A 17,527-nucleotide genomic window follows, 5' to 3' on the forward strand; every position below is an offset into this window, starting at 1 on the left:
CATTATTTTTTAGATTACCAAATTTTTTCCAAAAAAAAAGAGTCCAAAAATTTTGTACACTTCATGATTACACGTACGTGTAAATACATTTCTACCTTCATATATCGAAACGTAAGAATTAAGGAAAATTGTTTAACGCAACACATATTTAATTGCAGTGAAATGTTGAGTGAGTCCCCATAATTCTTTCAAGGAGATCGACTGAAGTGAACATTTATCGACATATCTAAGAAAAACAGTAACTCCCCCCAGAAAAAAAAAAAAAATAAAGAGCAAAGAAAAATCTGTTTTTTAAGCCAATTCATCGAGAAAAAAGAACAAAATGGAGTTCGTCAAAAATATTTTTCAAGAACTATTGAAGAAGAAGGACCAACTTATGCAATTTTCAAAATTGTCCGTATTGTTAAGCGACCCCTTTACCTTCTTTTTTATGTATGTCAATAAAAAGGATGACCTGATTATGTGCTTTGACGTATATGAATGATGGAATGTGTGTTGTGTACGCATGGGTTCCACATGTGTGTGTATACATTTGTAATGTCCATCTCTCTCGGATGCAACTAGCACAGCATCGTGTGTTTAATGCGTCGACGTAAAAGTGTGAGGAATCCACTTTTCTTGAATTAAGTGCCTTTTTAACCGTCTGCCTACCCCCTTCCGTCTTCCCCAGGTGCATATTTCTGTTTTTCCTCACGAGCATAATGACATACCTGTACTGCTTTTGCAAGGGCTATGAAAAGAGAAAGGTAAGTGTAGCTGTTTATATAAAGCGCGAGCACGGGAGCAACCAGTAAAGTAGAAAATCGCCAATCGGCATTATCCTCAAGGGGAGTTTAAACTAGTATGAATAAAGGAACAATATATTACTTTTTTTTTTTTTTTTTTTTTTTTTTTTTTTTTTTTTTATGCAGAGTCCCAGGGTACACACAATGTCCAAAAAGGTCAAGTAAATTTCACTTTGACGTTACCAAAAGGATTTTATGTTGTATGGAAGTGTGAAAAAGTGCAGGGGGAGGTATTCCAGACGAAGTGCATATACATGTACATATACGAAAAGACTGAGAGAAAAAAATTGACAAAATGGAAGGATGAATGGAATGTGCGCACACAGAGAAAGTTAAAGATGATTCCTACAAGGAGGAGAAAATATATGTATAACACAGTACATTTAAGGGGTACACATAAAAACGAAATGGAGCTGGAACACAGGCATTATATTAACGAGAATTCGCAGAAATATGTATACACACGCGGGTGACACATTGATGAAATTCAACGTGCACGCATATACACATATTGTTGCCCTTACAAGACGCAAGGGGAAAAAGCTTTTTTTTTTCTTTTTTTTTTTTTTGTAACACATAGAGCGAAAATCCTCTTTCGCTATTCATGTGAAAAAATAAGATTGAGCAAAGACATTAGGGGGGATGTACATAACGATGGAATGGAAGGTGGCAAATTTTTTTGTACGTATATGTGCGTTCATCTGTGCGACCCGCCGAGAGTTTATTTGTGTGTCCATATGTATGAATTTATATATACCCATTTTTTATGCCTATTCATTTGTGCACGAATTTGCTTATTTACTGCACCCCCGTTCGACATTTTATTCCCCACGTGGTTCTTCTCCCCCTTCATGGTTCATCACACAAAACAGTATGAAATAACGCCCTAACTATTTTTTTTAAAAATAAAATTTAACAGCGTTCGTCGTGACATATATGTGGGCCAAAAAAAAAAAAAAAAAGGCGATTTGGGCACATATTTCCCACAGGAAGACACACAAAAGGGAAAAAATCGAATGGGGGAAGCTAAGTCTTTTGAGAGAAAACATAAAGGCGCGCAAAATGGGCGCAAGGGCGAACCGAAAGGGAACTTTAAATTGCCTAAGCACGACGTCGCATTTCTCCTACCTGGGAATGGCAGTACCAACACAACATCGCAATGCAAGCTTTGTGAAATTAAAATGCGTGCACGCGCAAAAATAACATGTGTGGTGTAGCTCGCGATAGGAGATATATGCGCCACAATGGCAAGTACAGTCGAGCGCGCTACCCGAAATTTCTAGCACAGCGAAGAATTCTGTACATTTCCCCATTTATCACCTTTATCGTAATGTTTTTTAAGTCAAAAAATTTATTCCGATCGCGTGTCCACACAGCTTCACTTCATCAGGTATTTTTCCTTTTTTTTTTTTTCTTTTCTTTTTTTTCTTTTTTTTTTTTTTTTTTTTTTTTTTAAGCGGTGACTAAAGGGCACACATAGAAGACAATTGTCTTTCGCTGTACTCCAGTACGTACTTTTCCCGCAGGAATTATATATTTTTTATATTATTTATTTTTTTTTTCCCTTAAGCGTGAAAGCATTTATTTTGTGAAAGAAAAATATATGTACGCAGTAAATTATTAGGAAAAAATTGAATGCTTAATATATCGTTGAGGGAAGTAACATAAATGTAGAGAGGCACACATGGGGGAAAAGAAACAAGAAAAAAAAAAGCGGAAAATAAGGAAAATAAAAATTTTTCGAAAATAATAAAAAAAAAAAAGTAACATTATATAGAATAAGTAAAATAAACACACCCGTTTCGCCGCTGCAGCTCTTCCAGACTTCAAAGCAGATTATCAAGGGGAGTCTCCCTTCTCCTATTTGTTTTGTGATTCCTGCCTTCGATAAGCGCATATAATAGATACGTGGTTACCTCCACATATATTTCCACACGGAAGTACCCACGCAAGCCACTTCTCCACATGCTTATGTGTGTGAGACCCATTTTTCCGTGCCCCCCAAACCCACTGTTAAGCAAAGCATACATCCAAAATTGCTTTCCACAAAATGAGCAAGGCGTCTGATAATAATAAAAATTTGGAGGATCAAAGGTTACCAAATAAATGAGAAAAGCGTACTTGGGGAGTATGACACTACACAATGACACACCTGCCTACGCCAGGATTACGGGACCCGTCTTCTCCTGCTATAACTCCCCCCAACGGCTAAAAATACACGACGGAAGAGAGCTTTCCAACAATTCATAAAAACACCCAATTCATGTGAACGTAAAAAATAAAGGGAAGAAAATTCCTCGTTCTTTTCGCAAAAGCTCTTCTTCCTTTTCCTTTCCTTTAGAACAAACTTCGATGAAAAGGATAAAAAAAAATTGTTCTTGTATGGTTACGAACAACAACTGCTTTATGGTACTCACGACGATAGATAAAATGGAAAGAAAAAACAGTTTTACAAATGGAAAGATAAAAAAAAAAAAAAAAAAAATCACGTCAATTTTGACAAATGCAAAAATGTTTCTTCTTCCTACATTCAGCCACATATACATGTCGCTACATAAGCATGCCCTCATATGTGTGTACTTCCTTCGCACGCATACATTAGCGACGCGCATAAAAACACACACTTTAACATCTCCTTCCCCCCCCCCCCCCCCCTAAAAATCCCAACTCAGGACGAATTAATTGGAAACTGGCCGAAAAAAAGAAAATAACTAAATACCCCATAAACACTATGAAAAATTTGTGGAACCACAGCATAGCTAACTGGTCTCTCTCTCTTTCTCTTTATTTCTTTCTTTTCTTTTTTATTTCTTTTTTTTTTGCAAATGAGCATTAGTCTAGCGAAAAGCAGTATTATAGATAGGCATAGTTGTTTATACCCCTGCGTGTACCAAGCCGATTGCGCAAGCGTGCATATCTTTATGGACTATTTTTTTTGTGCACTTAAAAAAAAAAAATAAAATAATAATAAAATGAAAAATAAAGCACACAAAGTACCAAACATGTAAATAAGGGAACAACACAAATATAGCATCAATAGATATGTGGACAAAGGGAAAAGAATTGTGCTACGCAGTGCGATGAGGAGTGTCGTGGCATTTTGTGAAATGTTCACGTAGAACAATTTGAGCTCTGTAGCAGTCCTAGCTATGTAGGCACAGAAATGGGCTTGTTCGCAGACACGGCAATATGTAGCAAAATTTACGCGGTGGCAGGGTTATAGGCTTCCCTGCGTTATGCAATTTTCTGCAACTTTTTGCAATTTTTTGGCAAGCAATTTTTTTTTTTTTTTTTTTTTTTTCAAACTTTTGTCACTCTTTCCACTTACTGCGCGATTGTTCCATTTCCCCATTTTCCTTTTTTTTTTTTTTTTTTTTTTTTTTTGCGCCCTCCCCCCTTAGCTTGCCTGAGTTTATAGAGAACTATTCCAAAGACGTGGAAAAGCTGAACGAAATGAAAAAAAAAAAAAAATTAAACATTGCACAGAAAATAAATAAAAAAAAAAAGGTGACTCCAGCTAAAGTACAATTCACGAAACAACATTCAAATATTTCCATGAACCGAGTGATTAAAGGAGTCAGTTTAGATTACAAGAAATTAAATACCCACACGTTTAAAAATAAGAAAGTTGTAACGTCCATTTTGAAGAAAAAAACGATAAACAAAACCATTGGAAAACAAAAGAAAACACCAGAAATGAAAAACAAAAATGCGCAATTAATCAAACAGAAAACGAAAAAGGCAATCAACATGAAGAAGGCACCCAACACAACGAAACCAAAGGAAGATACCAAAAGCGACAAAATCAAGAAGGACGATAAGACAAAGAAGAACGGAAAGGTTAGTAAAATCGAAAAGGAAAAGAAAGAAGAAAAAGCCAAAAAGAACGTCAAAAAGGATGCCAAAGCTGCAGACGGAAAGGCGCAAAAGGGTGACAAGTCCAAGACGGATGACAAGAAGGAAAAAGCGAAAAGTGAGAAGGCTGTCATAAAAAAAATCGAAAAAAGTAACAAGGACAAGGGGAAGGACAAAAAGGCAGAGAAGGTAGAGAAGTCGGAGAAGAAGCCTGAGAAGAAGGAAGAAAAGAAAGCAGAAAAGAAAGACGAAAAGAAAGTGGAAAAGAAGGAAGAAAAGAAAGGGGACAACAAGGTGGACAAGAAGCCCGGCAAGAAGGAAGATAAAAAGACTGACAAGAAGGAAGAGAAAAAGGTAGAGAAAAAAGACGATAAGAAGGTAGAGAAGAAAGCAGAGAAGAAGGACGACAAAAAGGCAGAAAAAAAGGCCGACAAGAAAGAAGACAAGAAAGAGGACAAAAAAGAAGACAAGAAAGATGACAAGAAAAACGACAAAAAGGACGATAAGAAGGTTAAGAAAAATATTTTGAAAACGCAAAAAACGAAGAAGTAGTACCTCAAATGGCGAACGAGGTCCCTTGAGTTATACTGTGATACCCGTACAGGAAGGAAAAGCGGAAAATAAATGACCAAAGTGCTGTTACCTTGTGGATGCGCAGAGCGATGGAGAAGCCTGCGTAGACCCGCTTGCCAAGCAAAGCAACGCGAGCTTAACACACGAGGCAGAGTAGATCCCTAAGAAGTTACCTACAGTGGCGCAGTCTTGTCCAAACGGGTAGGACAACACAGCGGAAAACGCACACAGACGTCGCGTAGGTGTAAATGTATACGCAGAGGCAGACATGTACACTATCATGTCGACGCCGACTCGGCGTAATTCCTTTTAAAAACAGAGACCCCCAAAGATGACCCTCCATTTTACTTTTTTTTTCGAAAATCACGCAAGACTCACTTCTTAACATATATATATATTTTTTTTTAATGAATAAAAAAATTGTTTTTCAAAAGGAAAGCACGTGGGAAAAAATGTACATGCGCGTCAACCTGTGTTCATGGAAATACGTCCATCGAGTTCGAGCGCATCTGTGTGTCTGTCTGTGCTTAATCGTGTCAACATGTAGCCCCAAAAAATTTTCCACGTTCACATCATTTAAAAAGAACGTTTTAGAAAATGTTCATTAAAGTTGAATGTGGACGAAAACAATGCACACACATATTTAAAACTTATTAAAAAAAAAAAAAAGAAACTTCACGCTTGAAGGTCCATCACCGAGAAGGCCGCCGCGATAAGCGGGAGCCCAGTTTGAGAAGAACGCTGTGAATGAATCGAAGGTGAGAACAATAAGTGTGCATGATTCTCTTTTTCCCAACCGGGTGGAGGCACAAATTCAACATTTTGACAATCCTGATATAGGTGAGGTTTCTTTTTTTTCGCATTTTCAAATACAGTTTTATGACGTAGAGAGATAAGGAAATTAAATGTTGAATGTTGTGATCGAAAAGGAGCAAAATGGTGTGGACATTTTTTGTAAATTTTGTAAATTGCTTTTTTCGCCACATTAATGTGTCCTTCTTCGTATAATTCAGATCGAAAAAGGAATTCAATTCGTCCACTTCTCTATTAAAAAGTTTTTTCATTTTGTCTATGCCTTGATAGGTTAGGTAAAATTGCCAGAACTTAAAGGAGAGAAAATATTTTTGCATGATGTAGACGTAGTTGTATACATCTTCATCTAATTTGTTGTGGGTTGATATAGGGGTATCAAAATAGTGGAAAAGTCCATTTTTAAGTACTAAGTGGTTTGGTTTCTTCGGCAGGGGAATAAAGAAGCAAATAATTTTATTGCAACTGAGGTGCAAATTCCTTTTACACAAATTGTAGAATGTTTTGTAGTTGATAAAATTCTTACTGAATGGGTAGGTCACCTCATCAATTTCGACGGTGATGCAATTTTTGCTATCGATATATTTACTGCTGCCGAATTTTTTCTCCAGACTTTTTGTGCACATGCTTTTTAAGCTACTAGAAGATTCTAGACTGATTTCTAAAATGCGTTTTACAAAAATTAGGATTTTATTATTATGTGTTTGGTTTGAATTATTGCAGCATTTGATTACCCTATTTTGATAATACAACTCATCCATTTTTTTTAGCAAGGCATATTTTTTATTTTGATGGATTAATGAAATGACTAGAAAATAGAGATCCAGAAATTCACTTCGTCTTTGGATATCTTTAATGTTTCTTTTTATATAGTCTATTACCCCTTTGGAGGGTTCTTTTTCGTTATCTTTTGATGTTTTTTTTTTAGTTGGAAAAATGAAATTTTGTGGACTCCCCTGCTTCGAGCTATTCAACGGGCTGTAATAGTTGCTACAGGCTTTGAACATGAGGCTATTCACGCGCGTGAAATTCCTCAATAGGGATATGTTTGAGAGGGATACCTTGGAGCTCAGAGGGCCTAATGAATTTATGTGTGCGTTTTTCTTCCTCTCCTTGTTCTCCGCGATGATGTCTTTCGCTTCTCTCGCCGCGTCTTGCATCACCACATGGTACTCCTTTTTATAGCACTCAAATCTGGGAACAGCCGTCAAGAAGCAGCCAAGAAGCATCCAAGAAGTGGTGAATTTGCATATCCACGCTTCATGCAATGTCACACAGAAACTCACACACATAACACTAGCGATCTCTTTCGCCTACCTCCTTTTTATCATTCTCCAGATATTCTTAAACGTGTTTACAGAGTGCCGTTGCTTGAAGTCCTTTCTGTCAAATTCCTTCCATTTGACAAATCCTTTGAGAGTAAAATTGGGTATGCAAAATTGTCTTTGCCATCGGAGGCAGGAGCACTCTTTCATGTGTGAATACACCTGGAACGTGGGTTTGCCTGATTCTTCGCTTAACTCTCAGCGCCTTTGGTTTGTTCTACCCAGTTTGGCTCTCTGTATAACCGTATACCAACTTATCCCGGTAGCATTTCCTGATGAGTGTTTCGATGTCCTCTTTGGACAAGGACCTGCCACGTTGGAAAGTTGAATAAGTAATTGGACGTAACATCGCCATACGATTCATCAAAAAGAAAAAAAAAAAAAAAAAAAAAAAAAAAAGACAAAGTAGAACAGGATATAGTAACTACATGATATGCGTAGATACTCCAGGGGATAATTCTTTTTGGCATTACTCCAGTGAGTTCTTATTCTTCTTCCTTGAAGCATCCATTTTTGCGCAGACCTAACGTAGAGCAAATAGGAAATGAGCGGATTAACACATAAATGTAGCTACATCTAAAAGGGGAGAGAATAAAATAAATATAAAATGAAAGGGAAGCGAGTCACACCAGATCATTTTACCGCATCAGTTGTGCAGCGTCCTTTGTAGTTAGCCTTACGTATTGAAGGAACACAGAGAAAGGGATAGAATCTACCGGAGTACCAAACTTGGAGTTTTCTTTTTTTAATACTATTTTTGTCGTTGCCACACACTTTGGAAGGGAAATAAGAACAATCGAGTTTCGAGAGTGACAAAATTATTTTATCTGGTACCAGATAAGCATGTGCCCGATATGCCCAGGCGAGAACTTGCAAAAAGAAAAGAGAAACTACAATAATCTTCTTAAAATGATATTCCTTCTTTTAAACTTGGAGATCTAAATTGCAACCGAGGTTCCTCTCATGGAAGCTACCCAAAATGAAATTGTCCTATCACATATCAGCAGTGCATTTCGTGTAATTGTTCGCATCAAAATGCTTTTCCCACTCATGCGGCATTCTATGCTTTGTAGAAAGAGAATTAAAAATAGGGGAAGGATAGAATTGCCTATCTTTCTACTCCAATGATGCACCTTTTTTGCGCTATGTTGTGTGGACCCCCTTGGTTTGTCTTCTTGGAGAGTTTACCCTACAAGGGGATCGCAGTCAAATCAGGGTTAATTTGTGCATATCCAAGTTCTGCTCTTAATCCATTCGATGGTAAATATAGGGTTTACAGGCGCGAGGCCAATTTTACCACGTATTATATGAAAACTTGCCCCATTTTGTGTGTGTCTGCGGGGGAAAGTCCCTTTTTATCTACACTTACATTTTGGATCAACTTAACGATTCAGACTGCCTTGACTGAAGAGCTGCCTTCCCAGTATATAATTCATAATGTTTCGAAGAAGGCATATATGTAGGATAAAAGAAAAAAAAAAAAAAAAAAAAAAAAAAAAAGACAACCTGGAGTTTTTTTCCCGGTGTAGAATAGAGTGCACAGCCAAAGTGGAATCCTCAATTGTGCAAACTAAAAATAAGTAGTGGAACAGCGGAATAAGTTATAAAAGCATACATTGCAGTTTATCCCTTTTGTGTTCTTCCTAATCAGGAGCAAAATAGATAACATGGGATCTCTCTCCACATGTGAGTATGCATTTGCGAAGCACCTCAGTGCGTGTTATTGTTATCTTCTCGATCGCGTTTCTATGGGTCTACTCTTATTCTTTCGCGGAAAAAGAAGAGCGAAAGGATCGCACCTTTTTTCGTTAATTTCAGTTTAAAAAAATAAATATAAATAAATATTCTCGATTTAATCAGACGCGTTATAAGCTAGTTTGGAAAGAAGCCACACAGGCATATGCATATCGAGGAACATGCATCTCTACAGGTACGCACATCAGGACAGACATATGTATCAGCAGCTATAAATGGATAGCAAGCGTTTTATCCATATATATAGTTTCAGCTACATATTCCTGCGTCCATTACGCTCTCCTGTGCCTTCGACAGAGAGACACACACACAGGAAGGGTGAGATTGAAACGCCCACTAGGTGGAGCAGAAGGTAGTGTAAATTTTGATAGCGTTGAAATGAAATGTAAGAAAGTGGATTAGTAAAAAGGAGAAAGGCAAAGCTTGGTTTAATACAAATTAGGCACAAGCCCCCCATAAGCGGGTAGTAGTGTATGTGGGCGAACGACAACTCACCGTACATACGTACATACATACATACATACATACATACGTACATACGTACATATATATATTATTTCTTTTTTGAAGATTTTAAGAAATTTTGTAAAATATTCTCCCTTGGAGGCGCCTTGAAATAAAGTTCACCGTTTGGATGTCACCACAAAGAAGTGGATTTAAAAGAGCATAGAAGGACCACTTTTTGCTGTCTAGTAAAGAATTTTTTTTTTTTTTTTCCTTCTTCCTCCTATCTGAAAGAACTGACATATTATTTTTTTTTTTTTTTCGCACGCTCTACCTGTGCAGACAAAGGAACCATAGTCGGCTAGTCTTCCAGGGTCACGCATTCCCTTGCTACTTCGAATGTGTGCCTCTTATTTTTTTTCTGGAAGCAAAACAAGTACACACAACCGTGAATTGTCATAAGAGAAAACAAAGAAATTTGCTTGCTATTTTTTTTTCCCCTCCCTCAAGGGAATAGTAATACCTATTATCCTTTTCACCTTTTTTTGAGGGCGAATATTTGATTCTACATGTACCTGTTTCCACTTGGGGTGTCTGCAAAATAACCCCCGCGTATTCTCTTTTTTCGAGAACCTTTAACTTGTTCAAAATTGGAAGTTTGCGTCTCGGCTCTTTTGTCTTTCAGAGTGTCCCGTGAAAGGGCATGCGGAGAAGAAGAAATATCGAGAAAAAGAGGAGGATAATTAGTGGCTCATATTAGCGGTGCAAATTATCGACGAAGAATTTAGCCCCAAATTAATACCCCAAACTGACTGCACAAACAGAAAGCGAACGAACAACATGGTCATCAAGGGCGGCGCGAAGAAAAAAGCAAAGGTGAAGGCCTATGACATTGAAGAGTCAAAGAGGATATTCCTATACGCCTATGAACACCAACTGAAAAATGAAAAGGTTAATTGGAAAAAGGCACAAGAATCCAGAGTGACCAGTCACAGTGCAAGCTCGATGCGGAGCCATTACGTGAACTGTATAAAACATGAGGTGTCTTTGTACCTGGAGATGTACGCAGAGGAAGTTGCTAAGGTATTTAACAAAGTGAAAAAGTGGAAGAAGGAAGAAAAAAAAAAAAAAATGTTGCTTTTACAGAGCACCACACTGGTGAAGCAACGGTCAAATATTTCTCTAGACAGAGTAACCAAGGGGAAAAGCACAAACTATAACAAATTTAATTCTCTCATAATTAGTAAAGCCTTCTCCATGAAGGGTAACCATACTGCCAATAGCAAGCAGAACTCCTCCATTAACAGAAGAAAGGGGACCAATGCAAATACCAAGAAGAGAAAAAAAGACACCAGCCTTTGCTCTAGCGTTAATGCTAGCGCGAGTGATAGTGGGACGAAGAACCAACCGGGAGTATCAAAAAACGGCCTCAAGAAGAAAAAAATAAAAAAAGTAAAATTTGCACAAAAAGATACCCTTGCAGTCAAGGATAAAAAAATAGACAAAAGTGTGGTTAAAAATGTGGTCAAAAATATGGTCAAAAATATGGTCAAAAATAAGGCCAAAAATAAGGCCAAAAATGTGGCCAAAAGTGTAACCAAAAGTGTAACAAAAAGTGTAACCAAAATTGCGCCCCCAAATAACGCAATCGTTAGGAGCAATGTAGAAAGAACAAATAACCCCCCCAACAATTCGTTCAATACAGATATGAGTGATAAAACGGATAAAAGAAAAAGCGAAAAGGAACGGGGGAAGAACACGCGAGTGTCAAAAAATGAACAAATGGGAGCAAAGCACATATCCCAAGGGAGCAGCGAGAGTAAACATGCTATGAAAAAGGTAAAGGAAGAGAACGACGTACAAATAAGTGTAGACGGAACGGTTCGTGACGAACGAGGGAGTAACACATTGAACGAAGTGAGCCATATAAAAATACCTTGTGGAGAACACTCGCCCCAGAAGTACCATCTCGAGTCAAGATCTGCAAAAAGACACAGCGACAAAAATTCTCCCCTTCAAAGCAGAGCAAAAAGGGGGAAACACCACGCAGCAAATTGCAACGCGAAGGAATTCAACAGGATAAACAAGCCATACGATAATAAAATATCAAGTGGAAACGTTAAGGAAGGGAAAAAAAGTTCTATCGGCTCTATTTTTGGGTACCTTTACGATAAAATATTCCGCTGAAATGGGAGCAGATATTCGGATTGACTCAGTTCCCTCCCAATGGTAGCCTTCTGAGCGGTCATCTATCATAAATTATTCAAAATAAACGGGGAGAAAACCCCCATTCAATGGATTCCCCTCGTAACAAAATGAAGTATTAATCGATACTGAAATATTTCAGTTACGGTTACATCGTACACCAGAATAATGTATCTGTCGATTTGAAAAGGAGAAAAGACACAGAATATATAATAAAAAAAGACGATTTTTTTTTTTTTTTTTTTTTTTTGTGTGCCCTTCGCATAATTTTCAAGTTGACTGTGTCTGCGGTTAATGTCATCCTCCATCTTCGCAGCAGCCTGGGATGCACACATACTTATAGCTATGTATATGTCGATACATAAGTACGCATGTACATGTATCCACCGCATTGCATCCCATTTAATACCCTTCCGTTTCACTTATTAATACGTTGTGTTTGTTTCTTTATCAAATTGACTTTTTTTACTCTTACTTATGTGACAAGGGATGATTTTAAAAAAAGGGGAAAAGGTGGTATCTATTTTTTGTTTCCCTTGTAAATTTCCTTTTGCCTCCCTATGCCTTTCATCATGAGTAAATGGAATCCGTGAAGTCATCCCTGCATGTTATCACATAAATGTATGACACAGAACGTGTAGAAGCTCCCTAAATTTTTTTGAAAAAAAAAAAAAAAAAAACTTCTCCCTTCCAATCTCTTATTCGCTTTTTTAAAAAACGTAAAAATTGGGCGTAAATTTAAGTTATTACACCGTTGGAGAGGAAAAATAAAACAGGAGTTAACGGACTGTAATGAACCGACTGGGGTGGAAAGGATGAAGTGTGGCGATGCTTTAACCAATATGGGTACCCTCGACGTGGACACCCTGGTCCACCCGCAACATTTGCCAACTGTGTTATATTTTGCTTCACGTGGGGTCTCCTTCTGAGTCATGTAAGTTCAGTATGCCTATGCACTGGCCCATTGGGAAGAGGGAGAAAGGGAGGGTTCTCACTACGGAAGGCATATGTTCGTACGTATTTGTAAAGTGTGCATTCAAGCGTGTATGCACACATGTACATATGTACACATGATACACACACGCCTAGGTGAGAGCGGGGGTTGGTGGGAGACCGGTTTGAGCCCAACAAAAAAGGTGAGGCTAAGTCGTATTAATTAAAAAAAAAAGGGGGTGATAAATAGCGGCCGCGGAATTGGCGGTTCCAACAAAGGCATCCACACAACAAGTGCAAGTGCAAGTGCAACTGCCATGGTGGAGAAAACATAAAGGGGCATAACGCAAATTGGTACATTAAAAATGTGTAAAAAAAAAAAAAAAAAAAAAAAAAATTTCGGAGACATTAAAGCAAATGTAGATGAAATTTCCTTTAATGTTTAATAAATGAGCTACGTACAACTCGCACAGGAATGCAACATCACAGTTTATTTAATATCCATGCAACGTAGAAAAAAATGAGCAAAAAAAAAAAAAAAAAAGGAAAAAAAACTACGGCCAGAAGAAGTGTTGCAAAGCAGGAAGCCGCAACACCCCGCTTCATGTATAAACCAGTTCTCTTCTCACTGGACAGTTACCCCCTTCGATTTTTCTCCTCATTTTCGTACATTACCATTTTGCTAGTAGACCAAATGAGTACTTTTTCATATGGATAATTTAAAAAAAAAAAAAAATTGCGCGATAAAACACAAACAGATTTCTCGTTGTGTAACAAAAAAAAAAAAAGAAAAAAAAAGAAAAATTGATTTAACGGGATAAGAAGAATTCCAGTTTTTTTTCTTTTTCCTTTTTTTTTTCCATCTCAAATACAGATAAAGCAAAGTAGCTACTACACCTTATCGTCGTGAAACATCCACCTCATGTTTTTTGGAGAAACTTTGGTCCCAGCAGAACAGTAGAGCATGTCATCGATTGGCTTCCTCTTTTTCGTGCAGCTTGAAAGCATCGAAATGATGGAGAGGCATATGGAATTAACTGACAAGACCGGAGACCAGTGGTCATATAAAATTGACAAGCAAATATGCCCATTGCTGTAAATGTGTGGATGGATTGGCGGTTCTCCTATGAATATCACTTCTGGGCTTTCTGCGAGGAGGGAAAAATGGTTTCGTGGTTAACACGTGGTATTGTTCACATATGATATGTAACGATATGTGTCTGCGTGTATGTTAGAGGGGGGTAGACAAAAACTGGTAAAATACTGTCCATATGCACACAAAGGTGTTATAACGCCAGATGTGTTAACCCCCTCTGTAACGAGCTCTTTCTCCATTTGCGCACCTATTGGATACTTCTCGGTAAACTTAAATTGCATTTTAAAGGTTTCATTTGAGTACAAGGTATTTTCTGCACCCTTAATTTGTATGATCCATTTATCGGAATATTCTTGTATTAATTTAATTGTGTTTTCATTTTCATTTAGCAGTTCCAATCTTTCCTTTTCAAGTCTTCTCTTTGAGAGACTTCCTAACTTGAGCTCATGGGGATTATTTTTTATCCTTTCTTCACTGTTGTTTCGATTGGAAGAGAGAGTGTGACCGTTTAGGGTATTGCGAAATTCCTTCACGTGGCTTGACTCCCTCTGCTGAAACGCAGATTCCGACTTGTGTGACACATATGCGTTGTCCCTCACGTAGCCTTGGATTTCGCTGAGGTTCCTTCGGGGAAGGGTGATGGTGGCACATGTTTAGTGTTATTACGTTTGATTATCACTCCTTTTGGATACGTGCCAAAAGAATGGACACACCCAAGCATGACAGTGGATAAAGGCGCTGCAACAAAATAGGAGGATCAGTTCTTAACTTTTCATACCTTGTCAGCGTGTGGTCATTCGCCACGGGAAAGAACCATTTTTCCTCATCCTTTAAAGCGAAAAAAATGAAAAAGTAAAAGATAGTGGTCCGTTTGGGTGTTTTCGCCCCACGGTAGAGGTAGTTTTACATGTATCAGTTGATCGGTTGATCGGTTGATCACTAGGCCTTCTCATATTGCGGGCGCCTTTACCTCCTCGAAGCCAAGGCACCTCAGGACAGTATCCGATCCATTGAAATGTAACAACTGTTATATAGTCGGGAAGGGGGTTAAAAAGACGCATAAAAATGTAAGCAGGGATGCTAAGTATATAATCACATATGTACATATATGCTTGCAATGTCAAAGAAATAGGAACTTCGTCAATGCACTATTTCCCTAAGGTACCTTATTAATAAACGTTTTGTTGTCCTTTTTTAAGGATCTAAACTTTGCCCTGGAGGGATTTTCAATAATTCTGTAGGGAAAGGGGCAAACGTGAATGAGGGGTGTGTGTCCACGGATAAGCTACACGCACGGGGATAAAAACAAACGTTGTTCCCTGCGAACGTGTCTAACAGATTGGGGGAATGTTTCACATTTGGTAATCTGCACACATCTGCTCAAGTGCACATTTCTTTTACTTTTGAAGTATGTGAATCAATACGTTGAGTATTTCCCTCTTTTGGTCATTCTGTACATCAAAATTAAGAAAATAGAAAAAAATACAAAAATGAAATGAAATAATTGGGGGAGACACCCACATGAAGGGCATACACAACATGTATAATCATGTAACACTTCTGGGGGAAAAGCAATCGAAGCAGTTTTCTCCTCTTATGCAACGTATGGACGGCATGGAATATGAGCAAGTGGGCTAAGTACAATGGAGGGAGATAAACAAATTTGTAAAAAAAAAAAAAAAAACCTTTTAACTTTTCCCGAAATATGAAAAGAATAGTGTAAAAGAAAAAATCTACAGATTTACGAACATGTTGGACAAACATACCAACACATTTTTGTAGAAGTGTGTAAAGTCAATATTACGTAAAATTCATAACTGCTAAAGTTCTTTTTTTTTTCTCTTATAATTTTTTTTTTTTTTTTTTTTTTTTTTTCCTGTATTACATTTATATTTGTGAAAACATTAGATATGGCCTCTTTCAATGTTATCATTTTTTAATTTTGCTACAGTTGTGGAGTGGGGTATAATAAATCGTATTTTTTAAAAAAAAAAAAAACTCTTATTATTAATTATTTTCACGTTATTTTGCGTTTTCCTCGTAATGTGAACAATTTCCTGTATTTCATCTTGTTCCTTTGGCAAAACAAGCCAAGATGTATATTCTTTGCGTAGGGCTACTGCTGCAACGCCTGTTATGTTACTCTGACAGTGCGCTTATTGCCCTTGCTACTCCTTTGTTGCTTGCACGGCTATTCTGCTATGCGCTATTGTTTGCTCCTTTTTAATCGCTAAGCAGAAGGGATAAAAACACGCAAGAGGCATCGCCACGTGTGGTATTCCTTAAAAAGGTATTAAAAAAGAAAAAAAAAAAAATGGAAGGAGCAACAAGAGGGGGCACGGAGAATGGAACAAGGGGAGCCTCGAAGGGTAATCATTCCATATATTTACATATAACTGCAAGCAGAAAAAATGGGATACGCAGTTCCGTAACTTTGCAATGAGCTTGAAAAAATCAACTGCACTTCGCTTCCTTTTAGTTTCATCATTTCGGTGTTTCCCATACGCTATTTGTTTGCTAATTTGCCAATCTGGAAAATTGCTAGTTTACATTTTTCTTTTTTAAGATTTTGTTGAGAAATTAAAATGGAAAAAAATGGCCAGTTGGAAAGAAATAAAAAATAACGTGCAAAAGGTTATATACATTCATTCATACATTTGTACAAGTGGCAAGGCGACGGGATATATGCCCCTGGACATGAGTTTCAAAATGAAAGTGTTAAGGAGACCGCCAAACAGATATTTAACGAATATGCGCGAAGAGAAAGGAAAAACTCAGTGTAAGAATGCTAAAGGAGAGGAAAAAATTCCCCTACAACTGAGCAAGCAGGGGAAAAAGGAAAGTATATAAAACACCGTGCCATTTGGAACAACACACTTGTTATTACAAAATGGTTTACGCATGTATGCAAATATGTACATAAGTATATATGTACATAAGTATATATGTACATACGTATATATGCGTGTTAAGTTAGGGGGGAAGGGGACACAGCATCGCTTGGCGCAAATGCGTAGTCTGTTAACTAGTTCGAATTGCGTGTGTAAGTTTCTAATGCATATGGAAAATAGTTTTAATGCCAACGAGGAGTGAATAACGATAGAACTGATGAAAAATATGTCTGTTTTGCCATACCTGCGTGTCGCGACAAAGGGCTCGTGCTAGTCGCAGTACAAGTAACCATTCCCGCGTTGTGTTCGTTCTCCGTTTTTTTCAGTTAAGCGCTGTTTTCCCTGTGTGCCTCTTATTTGCCCTCCACAGTGACAGTTAATTCGCTCCCATAATGAACACTTGTGTCGAAAATGCGCAAGAACAACTGGGTGTACAAAGGGAGGATTCAAAAAAGGTACAAGTCTGTGTGTACACATTGGGTGGAATGAGTAAAAAAAGAAGGAAAAAAAAAAAAAAAAGTTGCTTTATGACTTATATCTATTCTTTTTCCTTTCACATATGCATGCACATGTCCGTAAGAAGTTTAAACTCCCGCAAAGTTCTTCCATCCTTAATTTTGCAACTATTTTCCCTGAACAGTATAAAGGAAAAAAAAAAAAAAAAAAAAAAAAGAGAACCTAAGAAGAATGTTCTTTTACTTTATCTTATTTTAAGGTCTGATTTGAAATGTTAATCCTCGAGCCCCCCCCCTCATCTGCAATTTCGCAAACATCAACTATTGGGTAAAACACGAAAATGTAGAACAATTGATGGAGGGATAAAGTGAGAAAAGAAAAAAGTATGGCCTTGTTAAG

The 17,527-nt window shown here is 37.5% G+C and overlaps 5 protein-coding genes across 5 annotated transcripts; 3 read left to right on the plus strand and 2 right to left on the minus strand.

Moving 5' to 3' along the window:
* Positions 1-322: 322 nt before the first annotated feature.
* Positions 323-950, plus strand: PKNH_1345000 (conserved Plasmodium protein, unknown function; the record flags this gene model as incomplete). The annotated part of the gene is made up of 3 exons (XM_039113584.1): positions 323-432; positions 671-746; positions 912-950. 3 exons carry the CDS (start codon positions 323-325, stop codon positions 948-950), a joined length of 225 nt encoding a protein of 74 aa, XP_038969958.1.
* Positions 951-2,835: 1,885 nt separating this feature from the next.
* PKNH_1345100 (conserved Plasmodium protein, unknown function) lies at positions 2,836-5,192 on the plus strand (the record flags this gene model as incomplete). The annotated part of the gene is made up of 4 exons (XM_002260829.1): positions 2,836-2,879; positions 3,127-3,194; positions 3,458-3,551; positions 4,187-5,192. The coding sequence occupies 4 exons, from the start codon at positions 2,836-2,838 to the stop codon at positions 5,190-5,192; spliced, it is 1,212 nt and encodes a 403-aa protein (XP_002260865.1).
* A 713-nt stretch (positions 5,193-5,905) lies between these two features.
* On the minus strand, positions 5,906-7,859 carry PKNH_1345200 (conserved Plasmodium protein, unknown function; the record flags this gene model as incomplete). Its single annotated transcript, XM_002260830.2, has 4 exons — positions 5,906-7,217; positions 7,341-7,434; positions 7,592-7,656; positions 7,822-7,859. The coding sequence occupies 4 exons, from the start codon at positions 7,857-7,859 to the stop codon at positions 5,906-5,908; spliced, it is 1,509 nt and encodes a 502-aa protein (XP_002260866.2).
* Positions 7,860-10,387: 2,528 nt separating this feature from the next.
* On the plus strand, positions 10,388-11,734 carry PKNH_1345300 (conserved Plasmodium protein, unknown function; the record flags this gene model as incomplete). Its single annotated transcript, XM_002260831.1, has 1 exon — positions 10,388-11,734. One exon carries the CDS (start codon positions 10,388-10,390, stop codon positions 11,732-11,734), a length of 1,347 nt encoding a protein of 448 aa, XP_002260867.1.
* A 1,842-nt stretch (positions 11,735-13,576) lies between these two features.
* On the minus strand, positions 13,577-15,714 carry PKNH_1345400 (ubiquitin-conjugating enzyme E2, putative; the record flags this gene model as incomplete). The annotated part of the gene is made up of 7 exons (XM_002260832.1): positions 13,577-13,833; positions 14,029-14,405; positions 14,560-14,609; positions 14,752-14,805; positions 14,947-15,016; positions 15,183-15,232; positions 15,667-15,714. The coding sequence occupies 7 exons, from the start codon at positions 15,712-15,714 to the stop codon at positions 13,577-13,579; spliced, it is 906 nt and encodes a 301-aa protein (XP_002260868.1).
* Positions 15,715-17,527: the final 1,813 nt, after the last annotated feature.

Source organism: Plasmodium knowlesi, assembly GCF_000006355.2.
Source record: "Plasmodium knowlesi strain H genome assembly, chromosome: 13".
Classification (NCBI taxonomy): Eukaryota; Apicomplexa; class Aconoidasida; order Haemosporida; family Plasmodiidae; genus Plasmodium; species Plasmodium knowlesi.